At 36.3% G+C, this 17,944-nt stretch overlaps 1 protein-coding gene and 1 long non-coding RNA gene across 11 annotated transcripts in view; both read right to left on the bottom strand.

Annotated features, from left to right (window-relative positions):
* Positions 1 to 2,854: 2,854 nt before the first annotated feature.
* The window catches only part of TRDMT1 (tRNA aspartic acid methyltransferase 1), a 78,029-nt gene continuing 62,939 nt past the window's right edge, over positions 2,855 to 17,944 (bottom strand). For 8 of the 10 annotated variants that reach the window (XM_040451308.1, XM_040451311.1, XM_040451312.1 and 5 more), the window contains 5 exons: positions 17,483 to 17,566; positions 15,747 to 16,090; positions 13,419 to 13,476; positions 11,731 to 11,860; positions 4,938 to 5,858 (listed from right to left, as the gene is read on the bottom strand). In XM_040451308.1, coding sequence (XP_040307242.1) covers positions 5,758 to 5,858; positions 11,731 to 11,860; positions 13,419 to 13,476; positions 15,747 to 16,090; positions 17,483 to 17,566 — 717 coding nt within the window. In that variant the 3' untranslated portion in view covers positions 4,938 to 5,757. Of the gene's footprint in view, positions 2,968 to 4,937; positions 5,859 to 10,373; positions 10,964 to 11,730; positions 11,861 to 13,418; positions 13,477 to 15,746; positions 16,091 to 17,482; positions 17,567 to 17,944 lie in introns of those variants that run through there. The other 2 variants (XM_040451313.1, XM_040451305.1) reach the window with 2 other exon arrangements.
* On the bottom strand, positions 14,736 to 15,739 carry LOC121014762 (uncharacterized). The gene is made up of 2 exons (XR_005783411.1): positions 15,271 to 15,739; positions 14,736 to 15,049 (listed from the first exon to the last, which is right to left on the bottom strand). It is a non-coding gene; the product is annotated as an uncharacterized LOC121014762 (long non-coding RNA).

The following is a 17,944-nucleotide window of genomic DNA, read 5'->3' as shown; positions in this document are numbered from 1 at the left end:
TTCTATTTTTTGTTCCATGAGAATTTGTAATTATTTGTAGAGGCATTTTTATGATGGCTGCTTTAAAATCCTTGTCAGATAATCCCAACATCTGATTCATTTTGGTGGTGTCATAAGTTTACATTCGACTTGTGATTTTGTTCTTGGTACGACAAAGATTTTTGGATTGCGTCCTGTATATTTTGTCTATTATGTTAGGAGACTCTGGGTCTTATTTCCATCTTTTATTTTAGCAAGCAGCTACTCTGTTTATGTTTAGCATGCAGGTCTTGGCCTACTTTTTGGTTTATGGTTCCAATGGCAGTTTAACTTTCAGAGCGTTTTGGTCTGCTTGGTTTATCTGTACCACTGGGGCTCCATGTGGTCCTCAACGGTCCTACATTAGGGGGAAGAAGTTCTCACCAGGTCAACTCCCTGGCACCTATAGGTTAAGGTAAGGAGCCTCCTGTCCATGGTGATGAAAAGGATTCCTGGATCAGGCCTTATGGGGTGGGATCCCCTTGCCAGTGTCCTCTGGCTGTCCAGTGTCTCAGTAAGTGAAAGGAATCTCAGGCCTTCCAGAAAAGTAGAGTGCTTCCCCTGGACACTTGTCAGTGGGGATCCCTATATATTGCACTTGCTGGTGATATCAGACTCACCTGGTGTTGGCAGCAGGACCCCAGTTCCATCTGGGATAGGAATGAGCCATGCTGGGTTCCCATGTGAGGTTCGGAGTCAGGAAGCACCCAACTTGGATCACCTCCTTCTGTTGGATGGGAGACTGTAAGACATCCTGCAACCATGTTCCCTTGCCAGTCTTGGGATTACCTAGCTGGTTTGTTTTCTCTTCCCTCCTTTAAGAGTTCTCTTTCTGATGCCTCTTGCATTATTTTATAAACATACTTACCCAGAATTGATCACTGTACTTAGGAAGGAGCAAAGAGAAATGAGCCTGCCCTCTTGTCCAGACAAGAAGTCAGAGTACAATACATATTTGTTTAAATTTCTATCTGCACATCTTCCTCAAAAGCCAAAAGATCAAGCCCTATCCTAGAATTGTTTTTTAAATCATGTGTTCCAAAGTTGAGTAAATTTGGCTATTTCCCTAAGTATGGAGGAAGTGGCAGTAACAGAAATAGTTCTCAGGAGAGTGACTCTGTTTAAATTCCACAGTGTGACGGCCTTTAGACAGCTTCTATATCAATCCAGTATGGTGGCCATAGTCACTCATTTAACAAATATTTATTAAGTGCTCGCTGTGTGCCAGGTACTATTTTAGTCTCTGGGAAGGTAGCAGTGGAAAAGAAAAATCAAAAACCCCTGCCCTCCTGGAAGTCTACATTCTCCAAAACATGGGATATTTTTCACTTAAAACAAATTCGAATCACAGCAACTATCCAGCTCATTGTCTAATCGTCTGTAGCATGAGGTTTTTGAACAGAAAAGTCAACTTATATCTACTATCTAAGGACTCTCACATTCCATCAGGTATTTTCAATCATTTGTGTGTGTGACATTTAATTGTACTTGTGTAAGGAACTGAGTAAAATAACAACTATCTTACTAAAAGTGATATTCATGCTAGATCAAATTCAGAAGGCTGAAATTTGCTCAATGTCCAAGTGTTGACTCAAGCATACAAATCTGGTTGCAAACGGGCATATATGTCTTTAAGTTTCAAAGTGACTTCTTCTGTTTTCCTAAAGTGAACCATTGTGCAGGGAAGGCCTTCTGAGGAAGACTACTTTATTAACCGAAGCTGATAAATGGAAATACAGTGAGAGGAAAGGTGATGATGACCTTGGGTGATGAGATTTGAATTTGGGAGACTGGGAGAGAAGCAGTGTGGTGTCATGATGAGGAATATTGAAATTAATCATGAGTGGAACTGATTTTTAAATGGAGGACGATTCACTGTTTTCAAATATGCTAAGTTTGATGTGACAGAAAGATACCCAAGTTAAAAATATACCAGCACAAAAATTCTAGAACAGGGCTGAGGAACAATATCAGATCTGGAGTTACCTGGGTATCATGGGCAAAAAAACCCAGAAGTTGTAGGAAAGGGTGAGACCTTAGAAAAAATGGCTTGGATAGTAAAGGGTAGGGAGGCCTGAGGACTGAATCTTCAGTAATGGATAAGAATTCAACTCCAGACCTCTGCTCTCCCCTCTCTCTTTAGACTCTTCAGGTGATCTCATCTGATTATAGAGCCAACTTGGCTAAATAAACATGTTCCCTACTTGCGCGCTTATAATTTAAATCTGCCCTGATATGAATAGGCATAAAGGTGCAAACAAAAGAAAATACAGAGCAAATCCTTGAAGTAAACAATGGAACCGTGCTATGTATGACCAAAGAAATGAGAACATCCCAGAGCTATGCAGAAGAGCTCTTTGGGAAAATTACCTTCCTATCTTCTCCTTTGTGAAAATTTTTATCTAGGTTCGTATTAGTAGGAAAAATAAGTTTGAGAAAGCTTTAGGAATCAGATACAGCATACTTGAGAGAGAGCTCTCAGTGCTGGATGTAGTTGAAAATAAGACTCAGAACCTCTGGTGACTACAACAAATTTATTTGAGTAGTTTGGGAATCAGAAGCCAAAAAAGTTCTCTGCACATGTTCATATTTACTGAACAAATACATTTAAATTTTTTTTTCAACATTTATTTATTTTTGGACAGAGAGAGACAGAGCATGAACGGGGGAGGGGCAGAGAGAGAGGGAGACACAGAATCGGAAACAGGCTCCAGGCTCCGAGCCATCAGCCCAGAGCCTGACGCGGGGCTCGAACTCACGGACCGCGAGATCGTGACCTGGCTGAAGTCGGACGCTTAACCGACTGCGCCACCCAGGCGCCCCTGAGCAAATACATTTAAAAAGGAATAAACTCACAAATCAAGAAAAAAATAGTGAAATTGTTTGGGTCATGGTTGCAAACGATTTTGAAGAGCATGACCATCTTAGTGTAAAATGTTCTTAGAAGTCCTAAAGAGAGAAACAGACACATAGAGGTTAGGACAATGTTTTTGTTTTTGTTTTTAAAACTGAAGGGTTAAATTTTCAGTAGCAAAGTAAAGGAATGACAGGAGAGGACAGGAAAGGAAAAAATGGTGCTGACAGCTTGACTAGTATAAACTGAAGTTGAGGAACATGTGTACGATGTACGATTCTTACTGCTTTTCAATAAAATGTGCAAAGGGGCATATCTAGATATCTGGGTGAGTCTGCTGAATGGAGAAAGAGGATTGGATGGGAAGTGGATCCAAGAAAAACAAATGTTAAGAAGTTGACAGGAGAGTTGTCTGTGGTGCACTTTGACACTGGAAGCTAAGAGGGAGAGAGTTCTGGTCCAGGAACGTTGAAAGGCTGTCTTGAAAAGTTACATGAGTTCACAGGCTATAAGAAAACTGCTGAGACCATATGACCCTCACTCAATTTCAAAGTCCAAAGCTATCTGTAAATCAGTCTACCACTTGTGACCTAAAAGACTTGTAGTTCCAAGCTGAAGGCCAAATTATGAAAAGTTAGCCTTCTTTTCAATAACATAACAACCTGAGGAAAACACACTTTAACTACTTTGTCTATATGGGCTTCAAATTAGATCCTTATTACGTTATCTTGGCTTATTTGGGAACTTCTTGATTCTCAATTCTGATTTTAAACTATAAATGTATCCCCTCCATCCCCCCCCCCATTATGAGATTTGTAATAAGGTTTGTCTTTAAACACATATACATAATGTAGACGTCAACAGATACATATACCCATTGGCCTATGTCCATATTTATGAGTTTTTCTGAAGAAATGGTGGTGAGGAATGACTTTTTTTATTTAAATGTGATAAGATGTACATAATATAAAACTTGCCATTTTAAGGATTTTTAAGGATACAGTTCAGTGGCATTAAGTACATTTCCATTGGTGTGCAACCACCACCATTAACCATCTCCAGAACTTTTTTACCACCCCAAACAGAACTCTGTACCCATTCAATGCTAACTCTTATTCCCCAGGTAACCTGAACCTTGGTAACCCTTAGTTTACTTTCTATCTCTATGAACTTGATTCTTTTACATACCCCATGTAACTGGAATTATAGAAAATTTGCCCCTTTGTGTCTGGCTTCTTTCACCGACCATAATGTCCTCAAGGGTCATCCATGTTGTTGCATGTATCAGAATTTCTTTTTTTTCATGGCTGAATAATATTCCACTGTGTGTATACACTATATTTGGTTTATCCAGTCTTCACCCAAGTATGTTGGCTCTTTCCTCTTTTTGGCTATTGTGAATAATGGTGCTATGAACATTAGTATACAAATATCTGTTCAAGTCCTTACTTTCAATCCTTTTGGGCATATACTCAGAAGTGAAATTGTTAGATCATAAGGTTAATTCTAGGTTTAATTTTTTGAAGGAATCATCTTCTTTCTACAGTGGCTCACCATTTTATATTTCCACCAGCAATGCACAGGGTTCTGATTTCTCCACGTCGAAATGATTGTCTTTTAAGAATAAAAATATTCTGTCTGTTGTCAGCACAGAGCTTGCTTCAGATCCTCTGTCCCCCTCTTTCTCTGTCCCTCTCCTGCTTGTGTGCACTCTCTCTCTCAAAAATAAATAAACATTTTTTTAAAAAAGAATGAAAATATTTTTTATTTTGTGATACAATTTCTGGTCTTATTTCTTTTCATTTCTCTTCTTTCTGTCACTTGCTTTTATCACTGAAATAAAACCACAGGGTTTATAATACAAACAGTCTGATAAGAAACCATAATTCCAAGAAGTCTGAGAGAGAAAGAGAAAGTTTAAAAAGCTAATTCACAGAACAGTCATATAAAATGGGGTCGGAGAGCAGAATTTCCTCCCTAAAATCTGAATGCCACACTACATTCCCTAGAATGTGATGCAAATTCAACTTACAACAAGAAGCTAAGAAGGAAGACAAAAGCAAGCTCTGATGACAGCAAAGTAAAAGAAAATATTTATAAATAAAGAACGGACAATGAAGTTTCGCATTTTACATGGAGGTAGAATTAAAGATAACTGGATAATGTTTACCTACATTTTCTGCAGCTTCCTGATGGAGACATAATCAAGAATTTAGGATTATTTTTTCTGACACTTTCTTCAGACGGCTGTGTAACACTGAATGATGATAATTTGGTCTAAAACATTATATGCATTTGTTTAGATATAATTAAGAAATGTTTAAAGGATGGAATTCAGTAAACATTCAATATTTGAAACAGGCCAGAATTAGAAGCATCATTTTAAAATCAGGAATAATCAATCTGACAATAAAATAAAATAAAATAAAATAAAATAAAATAATAGGATTCATAAAGCAATTTGTTTAAGCAACATACAAAAACATAATTTCTCAGGTTCACTATACTATGTCTATCATGACACTTTGTAAAATATTCATGTAGATATTCAAACTCCAATGTTCCTAAATTTGTATATACCATAATGTTATAAAGAGAATATTTTACATGTATGTTTAGCAATTTCACATGAAAATATATTCTTGTAAAGCATAATAGCAATTTTTGCTTTACAAAATACAGTAATATAAATTTTTTTAAAAATCAGCATTTTTATGATAAATCCAAATTTCTTTTTAAAGAGAGATAAAGAGAGTTTAGTTAAATTTCAAGAGAGATAAAGAGAGTTTAGTTAAATTTCATCAAAATCAATTCAAAATAGAATTTCAGAATTACTATCTGGATATGAATAAATAATGTGACCATCTTTCAGAGTTATTTTTAAATTATTCATATAGGATTTTGATTAGTTTAGCTACTACATGCACATTGAGACTATTTCCAAGTAGACGATAACGCTGTTTCACTGTTATCTTCTCAGGAAATCCTAGAAAAGAGAGATAATAATTTACAAGACAATCATTTATAATACAAACTTCCAGAGACAAAAGGATGCATCCTTTAGTAGGAGCACAGTGGTCATTCACATAAATAAGTCCCTGAGGTCTCCACGAAGTTCAATTAAGAAATTGGAATCTGAAGCCAAAAATATTATCTAAAATTACAATGCCTACACCATGTGACATTATCCTATCATATAACATATATTATGCTCAGTGCACACATAATTACACACATACCCTCCGCAAAACTCACAGAAATCTGTATATCAACACACTTTAGGAAAAACTGTGGCTACCATTATTCCACAGTTGTTTTCCTTTAGTTAAAAACCGCTTTATGGAGATAAAATTCACCCTTTTAAAATATACAAGTCAATGGTTTTTAGGACAGTCACAGAGTTTTGCATACATCTCCACTATTTAATTCCAGAATATGTTTATTGCCTCACAAAGAAGGTGGCCCACAGCTAATAACATACTCAAAAGTAAAAAGCTAAACATTTTCCTCTAAGATCAGGAATAAGACAAGGATGCCCACTTTTGCCACTTTTATTCAACAAAGTATCGGAAGTCTTACCCAGAGCAATTAGGCAAAGAAAAAGAAGTAACAGGCATCCAAATTGCAAAAGTAAAACTGTCACAATTTGCCGATGACATATTATACACAAACCCCCCAAAGACTCCACCAAAAAAGCTGTTAGCACGAATACATGAATTCAGTGAAGCCTCAGGATACAAAATTAATATACAAAGATCTGTTGTGTTTCTACACACTAACAATAAGCTCTCAGAAAGAAAAATTAAGAACACAATCCCATTTACAATCCCATAAAAAAGAACAAAATACCTACAAATAAATTTGATCAAGAAGGTAAAAGATCTGTATGCTAAAAACTGCAAGACACCAAAGAAAGAAATGAGACACAAATAAATGGAAAGATATCTTGTGCTCATGGATTGGAAGAATTATTATTAAAATGCCCAGTATCCAAAGCAATCTACACAGTCAATGCAATACCTATCAAAATTCCAAGGGCATTTTTGACAAAAACAGAATACACAATCCTAGAATTCGTATGAAACCACAAAAGATACCAAACAGCCAAAGCAATCTTGTAAAAGAAGAACAAAGCTGGAAGCATCATGCTCTGATATATAAAAATTAACTCAAAATGGACTGAAGACTAGAATGTAAGAACTGACACCATAGAACCCCTAAAAGAAAACAGGCAGTAAGCTCCTTGACATCAGTCTTGGCGACAATTTTTTTGAATCTAACCCTAAAAGCAAAACTAAACAAGTGGGACTATATCAAACTAAAAACCTTTTACACATCAAAGAAAATCATCAACAAAATGAAAAGGCAACCTACAGAATGGGAGAAAACATTTCCAAATCATATATCTGATAAGGGGTTAATATCCAAAATATATTGAGGGCATGTATATTAATTGTGCAGCCACTATGGAAAACAGCATGGAGGTTCACCAATGAATTAAAAATAGAACTACCATATGATCCAGCGACTCTACTTCTGGGTATTTGTGGGATAAAAATGAAAACACTAATTCGAAAAGATATATGCACCCCTATGTTCACTGCAACATTATTCACAATAGCCAAGATATGGAAAGAACTTACACACACACACACACACACACACACACACACACACACACACACACACACGAATTATTATTCAGCCGTAAAAAAGGAATGAAATATCACCATTTGCAACAATACAGGTGGACCTTGAGGACATGATACCAAGTGAAGTAAGTCAGAGAGAAAAGGACAAACACTCTATGATCTCACTTATAATGTGGAATCTAAGAAACAAAGCAAGCAAAGAAAAAAATATATCACACTTACAGATACGGAGAATAGACTGGTGATTGGGGGGGGGAGGGGCTAAATGGGTCAAAGAGGTCAAAAGGTATAAACTTCCAGCTATAAAATAAACAAGTCATGGGAATGTCATTTACAGCATGGTGTAGACTACAGTTACTAGTACTATATTGTGTATTTGAAAGTTACTAATAGGTCTTAAAAGTCCTCATCACAAACAAAAAATGTTTGTAACTATGTCTGATATATGGCAATGGATGTTAACCACACTTTTTGTGGTGATCATTTCTCAATGTATACAAATATCAAATCATCTCATTGTATACCCAAAGGTATTCTAATGTTACATCTCGATTATACTTCAATTTTTTAAAAAAAAATAAAGCTGGTACCCATTAGCAATCACTCCCCAGCTCCCCTCCCTGCCCCTGAAGCACTAATCTACTTTCCGTATCTATGGATTTGCCTATTCTGGACATTCCATATAAATGGAACCATACAATATGTTGTCTTTTGTTTCTGGCTTCTTTCACTTAGCATATTTTCAAGGTTCGTTCATTCATCACAACATGATGTAGCGATACTCCATCCTCTTTTTAACTAAATAATATTCTATCGCACGGATATGCCACATTTTATTTATCCACTTATCCATTGATAGATATTCGGTTGTTTCTACTTTTTGATTATGAATTATTCTCTTGTATACATTTTTGTGGAGACATGTGTTTTCAGTTCTCTTGGATATATACCTAGGGGTGAAAATGCTGACTCATACAGTAACTCTATGTCTAACATTTGAGGACTTGCACACTGTTCTTCAGAGCAGCTGTACCATTTTATATTCCCACCAGCAGTGTACAAGGGATCTGATTTCACCACATCTTTACCAACACTGTTATTGTTTGTCTTTTTGTGAAGTGGTATCTTATTGTGGTTTTGATTTACATTTCCTTAATAACTAATGATGCTGAACATCTTTTCATGTGCTTATTGGCCATCTGTCTATCTTCTTTGGAAAATATTCAAATCCTTTGCCCATTTTTTAATTGGATTATTTCTTTTTATTGTTGAGTTATAAGAGTTCTTCATATATTCTGGATACAAGTCCCTCACAGTTGTTTTTTATATTCTGCTTCCACAAATGGGCTTTCTCACATTGGACTTCTATTTTGCTACATTCTTTTTCAAAACAAATGGCCCATAGATACAACATTTGCTAGAACAGAACCTTGCAAGTATCAACATAAAAGACTGTCCGTGAAGTATACCCTGTAAGGTTTGTTACCATTTTCATATTCAGTATCCTCTGGCACACAATTAAATAAAGGAAAGGCAATTTAGATAATAAGATGAAGGAAATAATTAAAAAGTATTAAGAAAAGCAAAATACATATTTTGTGAGGACCAGAAGGTAGAGTTGACTGTGATAAAATTGCTTCATCAACACTTTACATTATACTTACTGCAGTAAAAGAAGTGGTCACATAATAAAATTACATATGCAATTGAGCAAGATCATAAAATTGCCATTATAAAGATAATATGTCTTAGGCAAGCACATTAGTCATCTAAAAAATTATTTCATTCAAATGAGCCAAAGATGCAACTATATCACAGACTTTTAGAATATCCCAGGGATGACCTCGTGTAATATTAAGATTATATCACAGGGCAAGAAATGTTTGAAAGCAAACAAGTGAGATTTGTAAAAACGACATATATGTAAGGGTGATTGCGTATTTTATATACAGATACAGCTTTTTTTAAATTAAAAGGTGACTTTTTAGAAACTTAGGTACACTAAAAAGAATAATGATGCTCAAAAACACAGAAACATAGCATTAACAAGGTCAAGATAGCAGCTTTCATTCTGTAAGTGTAGGTCAGCGTCCGCTTCCCAAGCTCACTATCTCACGAGTGCATACCACTAGTGACAAAGAAAACCAGCACACGATGTACGGAAGGATCGATGCAAAACCCTCGTTAACAGTGCAGCTCAAACAACGCCCATTTCAGATTCAGACTCGATAATGCTGGAAGCACACGGGAAGGACATTTCTGTCACAGTGCTGCTCAGGGGTGACGTCAGTTCAATACTGATCATACAAATATATCACATATTTTGAAAGAAGGTGAAGTAATTTAAAGACTTCCGTGTATGCGCATTTGCAGAGAGCTTTGAAAAATTCTAACTTACATATGTGAAATTTTCAAATGAGAAGTATTTATGAAGTAAAGGCTATGAAAGCAAATAAATATCTGTTGTTTTACAAATAAAAGCTGACATTTGAATTTGATGTTGTATGTCAGAAAGTGTGTAAGCATTTTACACGTTACCTCATTTAACTGTCACTAGGACCCTCTGACACTGGCGCTGTGATGACCCCCACTCCACACATGTGTAAACTAAAGCAGGGAGGGGTTGAGGTGCAGCTAGGACTCAAACTTGGCCAGTCTGACTCTGGGGTCCCTGCTGCCTTTCAGTGTTACCACAGTGACTGCTCCTACTGAAAGAAACGAGCACTCAAAACGTAGGAATTTGTTATTAGACACTCAATTTCTTTTCTCTCTTTAGTACTATGGAAAGTACCTTTGATTGTTTATCTAAAAAAGAAAAAAAAATAGTAAGCAAATGAGCAGACTGGGAATTAATTTCTTGAGTCCAATTCTCAGCTCTTTATTTGTTTTATGATGTTCTCACTTTACCGTGTGACGTAGACTAAGACAAGGAAAGTTTGTGTTTTCCTTAAATAACACTCCCCAGGATATTTGTGACTGAATGAGATCACCAAGAAAAAGGCAGAGAGTTACAAAATAAACCTGGTTGCCGTGACTACCCTTCAAGAACCAATTACCAAGAGGACAGTCAAATTATATAGTCAGTTTCTTCCCAACGTACAGAAGGATGTGCTCCAAAACCTCATCTGTAAATCTACCATTTAGAATTTAAAACATGATCTATTTAACCCGTCATCTGCTTCAAAAATAGTACTGTATTAATATTACAACAATACTGGATTTAGACAAGTTCCACTTTTCTGCTTTCAAACTCCCAGAGTTATCAAAAACACACTGTGTCCTTGTGTAGTCCTGGAACACGTTAGGGAGGTCTGTCTCTCTCCGGTCGGCGCGAGCCAGGTACTGGGAACACAGCCACCCCAGCCTAAGACACTGACGGTGTCAGTATGGCCGAGAGCACAGGCACCAAGAAAGTGGGATCAGGGATGGGGCAGGGACTCCGCAAAGCCAAAGCAAAGACAACGTGTCCAGTCTCTTAACAGCATCCATCCCTGGATTTCCTGGACTACGAAGGAGCTAGGACTTTGTCTTTCTCACTCTGTATCTGCATTTTTGTTCTTGAGATTCCCTGCTTTAGTTTAGACTCCGTAATCTTTGGTCGCTTCTGGCAGCCGTGCTGCTGACCCACCCTTTTTTTTCCACGGGGAAGACTCCTTCCTAGACCACCTCTCCACCTTCTTGTTTCTCTCCTTATAGGGAGGACAAAAGGTACATAACTGATAAGAACGTATCTCTGAGAAGAAATACAAATACACTTACCACCAAGAAAACAAAATCCTCAGCCACCTTTTAATTTCTTCACAAAAAGGACAAACCTACACATTATTTCACAAGATCTATGTGGGGTTATTAGAACAGGACCTCTGGTATCAAGAAAGTAAGTTGGAGAAGGACATGCTATTAGCAACCATCGGTGGGGAGAGGTGAGGAATTGCAAATTTGGCCCTTGTCCCCTGAAAACCACTTGGGACCATGACTGGAGTAAAGGGAGAGAGAATGGAGCCTGAAAGGAAGGGGCTGAGGCAGGTTATGAACAGAAGCAGAAAGAGGAGGGAAGGAAAATGTCAAAAATGGCACCATCAGGAAAGGAAGAAGGTTTCTTACGTCCATCCGTCTGGGCAAGGGTCTATTCATCAAATACACACAAGAGTCCTTGATGAATTCTGGGACCTTAAACGAAAGCTGGGGTCTGTGTATCTCACATACCGAAGTCTGGAGGAAATCCAAGGAGATTTGCTATTTCTTTAGGAGTGAAATACCGAAGTTTAAGCATTGATAATTTTGTTATCTTTTCTTCTTGTGACAAATTGGTGAGGGATTTGTAGACATTCTCAATCTGTAAGAAAACAGCCAGGATAACTGATAAAGTAGAGTGCAAGCAGATTTGTTAAGATAAGATCATCTCTTGTGATGCAGTTTAAAAAGGATGAACATACATGTATGTATTGTATGTGCTACAATACACGGGAGCAAAACGCACAGGGCAAAACATCCCCTCCAATAAACTCTATAATTGTTTCATCAATGGCAATGTAAACTTTGAAATCGTAATGTTTAAAAATGAAAAGCTTAGGGGCGCCTGGGTGGCTCAGTCGGTTAAGCGTCCGACTTCAGCTCAGGTCACGATCTCACGGTCATGAGTTCGAGCCCCGCGTCGGGCTCTGGGCTGATGGCTCAGAGCCTGGAGCCTGCTTCTGATTCTGTGTCTCCCTCTCTCTCTGCCCCTCCCCCGTTCATGCTCTGTCTCTGTCTCAAAAATAAATAAACGTTAAAAAAAAATTAAAAAAAAATGAAAAGCTTAATGTTGAGCAAATCAGGAAACATTCAGTTTACCTGTCATTTCTGAGCCCTCAAAAATGAAACTGTAAGAAATAAACAATGGCAATAAGACGTGAAGAAATACAGTGAAAGACAAGAAGAAACCTGATCAACCAAGGAAATCAATTTCATAATGCTAATAAGTGGATCATTAAAATGTTCAATGTTTATGATCAACTTCATCAAATTAAGATATTTTCTTAAAATGATAAAATACACTTGGTAAATTTAACTTCTCAGATTCATTCATTTGCCTCTGATAGGATTTTTACCATGGGTAAATTGTACTAATGGTAAGTTCAAATCAGGATAAAAGAAGATAATGTGATTTCAGTCCAAAATTATGCAAAAATATGAGATATTTTTGCAGTAAGTATATCAAGCTTGTTTGTTTTTAAACTATCTTTTTTTTTTAAGTTTATTTATTTATTTTGAGGGAGTGAGAGAGAGAGAGTGCATGAGCAGAGGAGGGGCAGACAGAGAGAGGGAGAGAATCCACACTGTCAGCACAGATGCCAACATGGGGCTCGATCTCACAAACCACGAGGTCATGACCTGAGCTGAAATCAAGGGGCAGATGCTTAACCGACAGAGCCACCCAGGAGCCCCTCAAGCTTGTTTTCAACCATGATGCCATGAAGAGTTTACAAGCGAAGTATTAATGAAGAGTCTTGCTGAGATGTAGATTTCTGTCCCTAAAAGGCAGTTTTATAATGTGTGATCCAAAGAAAGCCTCCAATATTAAGATATTTGTACATAATTTTAGAGAACATTAACTACTGTATGCTGCATTTCAATTTACTCCTTATGGAATAAAAAGAATACCAAAGGTAAGAATAATAACAGAGAAAGTGAAACAAAATATTCTTTGTACATAAACTCATCTAGCAACGAGAAACAAAAAAGATTTATCCTATAGTAAAGAATTATTATATATACACTATATTATATGAAAATATGAATAAATAACATGTATATTAATTCTGAATTAGACATGTAAAATTATTTTAATATTCTCAGATCTTAAGTCTTAAACATAGTTTTCAAGTATTTTAGCTCTAAAGCATATACGATACCTGCACGTCCTCTGAGGTCTGCAACACAGATCCTGTCCCTTCTATGTAGCTTCCATAACTGAAAGATTAATATGTATGTTATGTAGCATCTGATGTACTTGTTGATGTGAAATTTCTTAAATATTTCTTGAATGAATTAATCAATCTAAATAGTTACATCCTTCTGAAATTGTCTGAAACACATCAACATGCTTTGTAAGTGAAAAGTTGCCAGATGAGACACAAGATAATTCTATTTAAATTTCTCAGACACTAAATTCGGCATAGTTTTTTGAGTTGTGTAAAAACAACGCTGAGTCATGCATTATTACCATTTCTTTGTATTAACTGTCAATTTCTTACTGTTCATCATAGAAAGCATGAGTTTTGTTAGGACTTTATATCCAAAGGCTATTCAGTATCAACACTCCTGGCACGTTAAACCAAATGTTATGTAGGTGAAAACAAATTGTCACTATTTCTCATAATGCCTGAACCATCACTGCTCCTCATGAGCTGAAAACCACACTCTCCAAGACCACGACAAACACAGGCCCACTGAATGTGCGTCTCCCTCTCACTGTTAACACAGTAGGTTTGCACTCTTTTTCATACAACAAAGAGTCCCCTGTATAAGAAACTGTATTAAAAGCCTACAGAAATGCAAGTTATTAGTAATATTTCTTCCCCTAAAATCACTGCCAAGCTAGCTGTTTAAAATATTATCATTATTTTTTTCCCTAATAGATAAAGTGAGAGAAAGTTACACCAGGAAGAATATTTTTGCAAATCTGTTTTCTCACATATCACGTATGTGTGTGTGTAGATAGATAGATAGAAAGAAAAATGTTTATACTATTTACACTAAAAAATACTTTTATACTAAGGCTTCCTTTATACCATCTTTATAATTACAAACGAATTTCAAGGTTGTTTTTTATTACCAAATTGATAAGTCTTGTCTTATCGGACTTGGAAACAGACAACAGCTGAGTACAGTCTTTGAAGGCAATGGAAAGTAATAAACCTGTTACCCTGGAAGTCCAAGGGCAGAGCACGATAAAAATCAGAATAAATCTGGTATGGTTTTATCAGGAGCAGAGTGTGCATGAAAGCTAGCTAGCTAGCTAGTGGGTGAAAAGAGAGGGCCTCAAGTTTCAAATCATACGGTTTACTCATCCCCAGGGGTGGAGTTAACAAAGCAGAGATAGGGGTCTTTTACAAAATTTTCTGGAAAGGCCTAATTTTCCCCTTCTTTGTAGGTTTTAAAACATTGATGAAAAATATTCTAACATTCAAAAAATAACCCAAAGGTAACCAATAAAAGACACTGTGATATATATACCATGAGAATAGAAAGTTCTTTATGTACTCATGTGTAATAATATCCAATTTATATTGCATAATGAAAAAAGTACATAATAATAGATATAGTATGTTACCATTTACTTAATAAGGTGGTAAAAATATACATGTATATTTAAATACACCCTCATACATAATACCTTGGGAAGATTAGACAGCAAATTGAAATCACTAATTTCCTGCATGTAGGCAGGAAAACTGGATAAGCAAGAGATAGAGAAAGGAATTTCACAATCTTTGTACCTTTTGAATTTGGAACCATAAAAATATATTACTTATTTTAAAAACTGAATGAGGGCGCCTGGGTGGCGCAGTCGGTTAAGCGTCCGACTTCAGCCAGGTCACGATCTCGCGGTCCGGGAGTTCGAGCCCCGCGTCAGGCTCTGGGCTGATGGCTCAGAGCCTGGAGCCTGTTTCCGATTCTGTGTCTCCCTCTCTCTCTGCCCCTCCCCCGTTCATGCTCTGTCTCTCTCTGTCCCAAAAATAAATAAATGTTGAAAAAAAAAACCTGAATGAAATTTAAATATGCTCTAATGTGCATTAGATGATTTAACTTTATTTCTTGATATTAAAATTTAATGTCTTCTTATACATTTGATCATGAGAGTGGACATAAATTTTGAGGTCTGATGTGCCATAAAAAGAAAGGTGCTAAAAAGTAGCAATTCAGTATCAATAGAAACCATGTTTCCACCATGGGTAATTAAGCTCTTATGAAGGTCACCAAACAAATGGCATTGTGTTTTATGAGCACTTTTGTGGGCTGTGCACATAATGTTCTGCCAGAAGGAATTTTTACTCGTGCATTCTATTGGAACACGAAAGCAGGCAATTAAGGGCAAAAAAAAAAAAAAAAAAAAAAAATCATTCTAGTAGAAACATTTTCTAAAATGGTCCTTATTTTGAGAAGAACTAAAAGAAACAATAACGATAAAAACCTGTCTATTTTGAATATGCCATTTTAAAAGTCTCTTTAAAACCTACCCTTTGGTAAAGCATGTGGACCTTCTGCAAGTGGGCTTAACAATGTCTAACAAAAGAGCATATCGCAACAGTGACTTTGGTGGTAAAAAATACTGATTCGTGTCAATGTCATCTTCAAGAAAATCTTTTAGCATTTGCACAGAGAGATCACTGTCCTGCTGATGTTTCCGGTCAATTTCTTCTATAGTTTCAAGCTTAAAAAGAATGGCTTCTTTTCCAGAACACTGTCTGCCATTATCAAAGCAAATATTTGGTTCAATTTTCTTTCTTTCAATTTTATTTTCTGCAAATATTGTATTTTTTTCTGGATGTTCAGATTCAAGTTTGGGGAACTCCTTCAGCACCTGGCATTAAGTAAAAATACATGACCTGTTAAAAGATTTATTAAAAAATAAAAGATAAATTAATAATGCCCCAACAACATTATGCAAAAAAATCTCTTTAGCCTTTACAGAGTTGTCAACAAAAATACAGAAACTGGATTTACTTGTATGTATACAAGTTATTATAAGTTTTTCATCATATAGCTGTAGTGTCCTCAGGCTACAGATGATTTATTTCCTGGAGTTACTGTTTCCTATATTTATTAATGAAAACATTCAACAAATAGGAAGTATGTTGAATACAGATACAGTATCATATTTAAAAAAGAAGTTTAGAAAGCAACTTTAGTTACAGAATGACTAAGTCAGCAGAATAAAAGGCATAGCATTTAAAAAAGTAAAAAGAAAAGAGAGACAGCAACATTAACATTTCCAGAAAACGTGCACCGGATCAAAATTTGCCATGTTCCTTCATTAAAAAAGAAAAGCTGGAACATACCCATGATCTACAGGGAAACTAGTAATTACGAAAAGGAAAGCATGTTTCCCCCTGAAAGGTTATTTCTCTTTGTGAGTCCCATAGGAAAACTTTGTTCCTGCAAAACATATAAGCATACATAATGTCCTATTTTGTGAAAGAAAAATAGTTCCCGGCATTTTTAATGATGATGTCTTTGTGAATATAGTTTACATACCATTTTGGGAACTGACCACCACGGAAAGGCAGATGTATTGGTATCGTATTGCAAGGGATCCAAATGACACTATTGACCCCCTGCTAGGAGGACGTGGCTTTTGAGTTCTTACCTGTGATTGTTAAGAAGAGCTTCACCGAACCAGTGACACTCCCTGTTTTCCACAGCAATTTTAACAGAAATATGGACAGTTGTTTGCACAGTTAGAGATCCTACCTATAGCAATAGAGCATTTTATTCTGGCTTGTAGTAATCACTGTATTTTAATTAATGAAGGCTATATAGCACTGACCTCAAAGAAAATGCAACCAATGTGTTAGAATACTGTTAAGCCAGTTTTGAGACAGTATAATTGAGTTTTATCTGAAATAATCAATGGCTTCTATTGGGGGGAAGACGACAGACGCAAAATAGCCAATGGTCAGAAGGGAAATTACAGGGGAGAAAAGGAGGATAGCAGCACTCATAATAGTTTTTACCACCTTTAACTTCTATTTTCTTCTAGTAATGAAAGAAAAGTTTTTATTTTTTGCCTTGTTTGAAGCAATAAACGGCATCGGGAGAGGAAAAAGGTCTAGGAGTTGGACCTAGGTGGTGGTCTATATTATAGGCTCAACAGGACACATGTAAGCTCCTACAAAGTCATTCTTGAAATAAACTAGCAGACTGAAATAAACTTACATAATAATAATAATAATAATAATAATAATAATACCACCTGACCAGGAGCTTGAAAAGGCAATGGTTCTGACTGAAGCTTTGCAATGAGGAAATACCGTAGCCTTGAATTTGGAATGCCGAGCTGCAAGTGAAGCAAGCAGTTAGTTACTGTAGGAAATTAAAGAGACATGAATCGACTGTGAGCACCCAAGTAAAAAACGACTCATACAGGAATGCATTTAGTTTCTGTCAGAAAAGTTCTATTATTGATTTGTGGAAGATATTTCTGTAGCAAATTCTCAAACCTTTTAAGTTGCTTTGTACCTTTACTTGAATGAACAGAGATTGCATGGGATGAGTCATAGGTCTCTGAGTCACTTTCATTTTGTAATTCCCAGGTAAGAAATTATATAGACATCCTTACATTCAGTATTAATAGTAATCATAAAAAGTAAAATTCGGCTATAGCTATTTTTGGCAATTTATTACCTCCTTTTATTAAAAAAGGAGGATACACTAA

Source organism: Herpailurus yagouaroundi, unplaced genomic scaffold (genome assembly GCF_014898765.1).
Source record: "Herpailurus yagouaroundi ecotype Mexico unplaced genomic scaffold, PumYag 203, whole genome shotgun sequence".
Classification (NCBI taxonomy): Eukaryota; Metazoa; Chordata; class Mammalia; order Carnivora; family Felidae; genus Herpailurus; species Herpailurus yagouaroundi.
The sequence above is the reverse complement of the archived record's forward strand: the minus strand, read 5'-3'. Positions and strand labels throughout refer to the sequence as shown.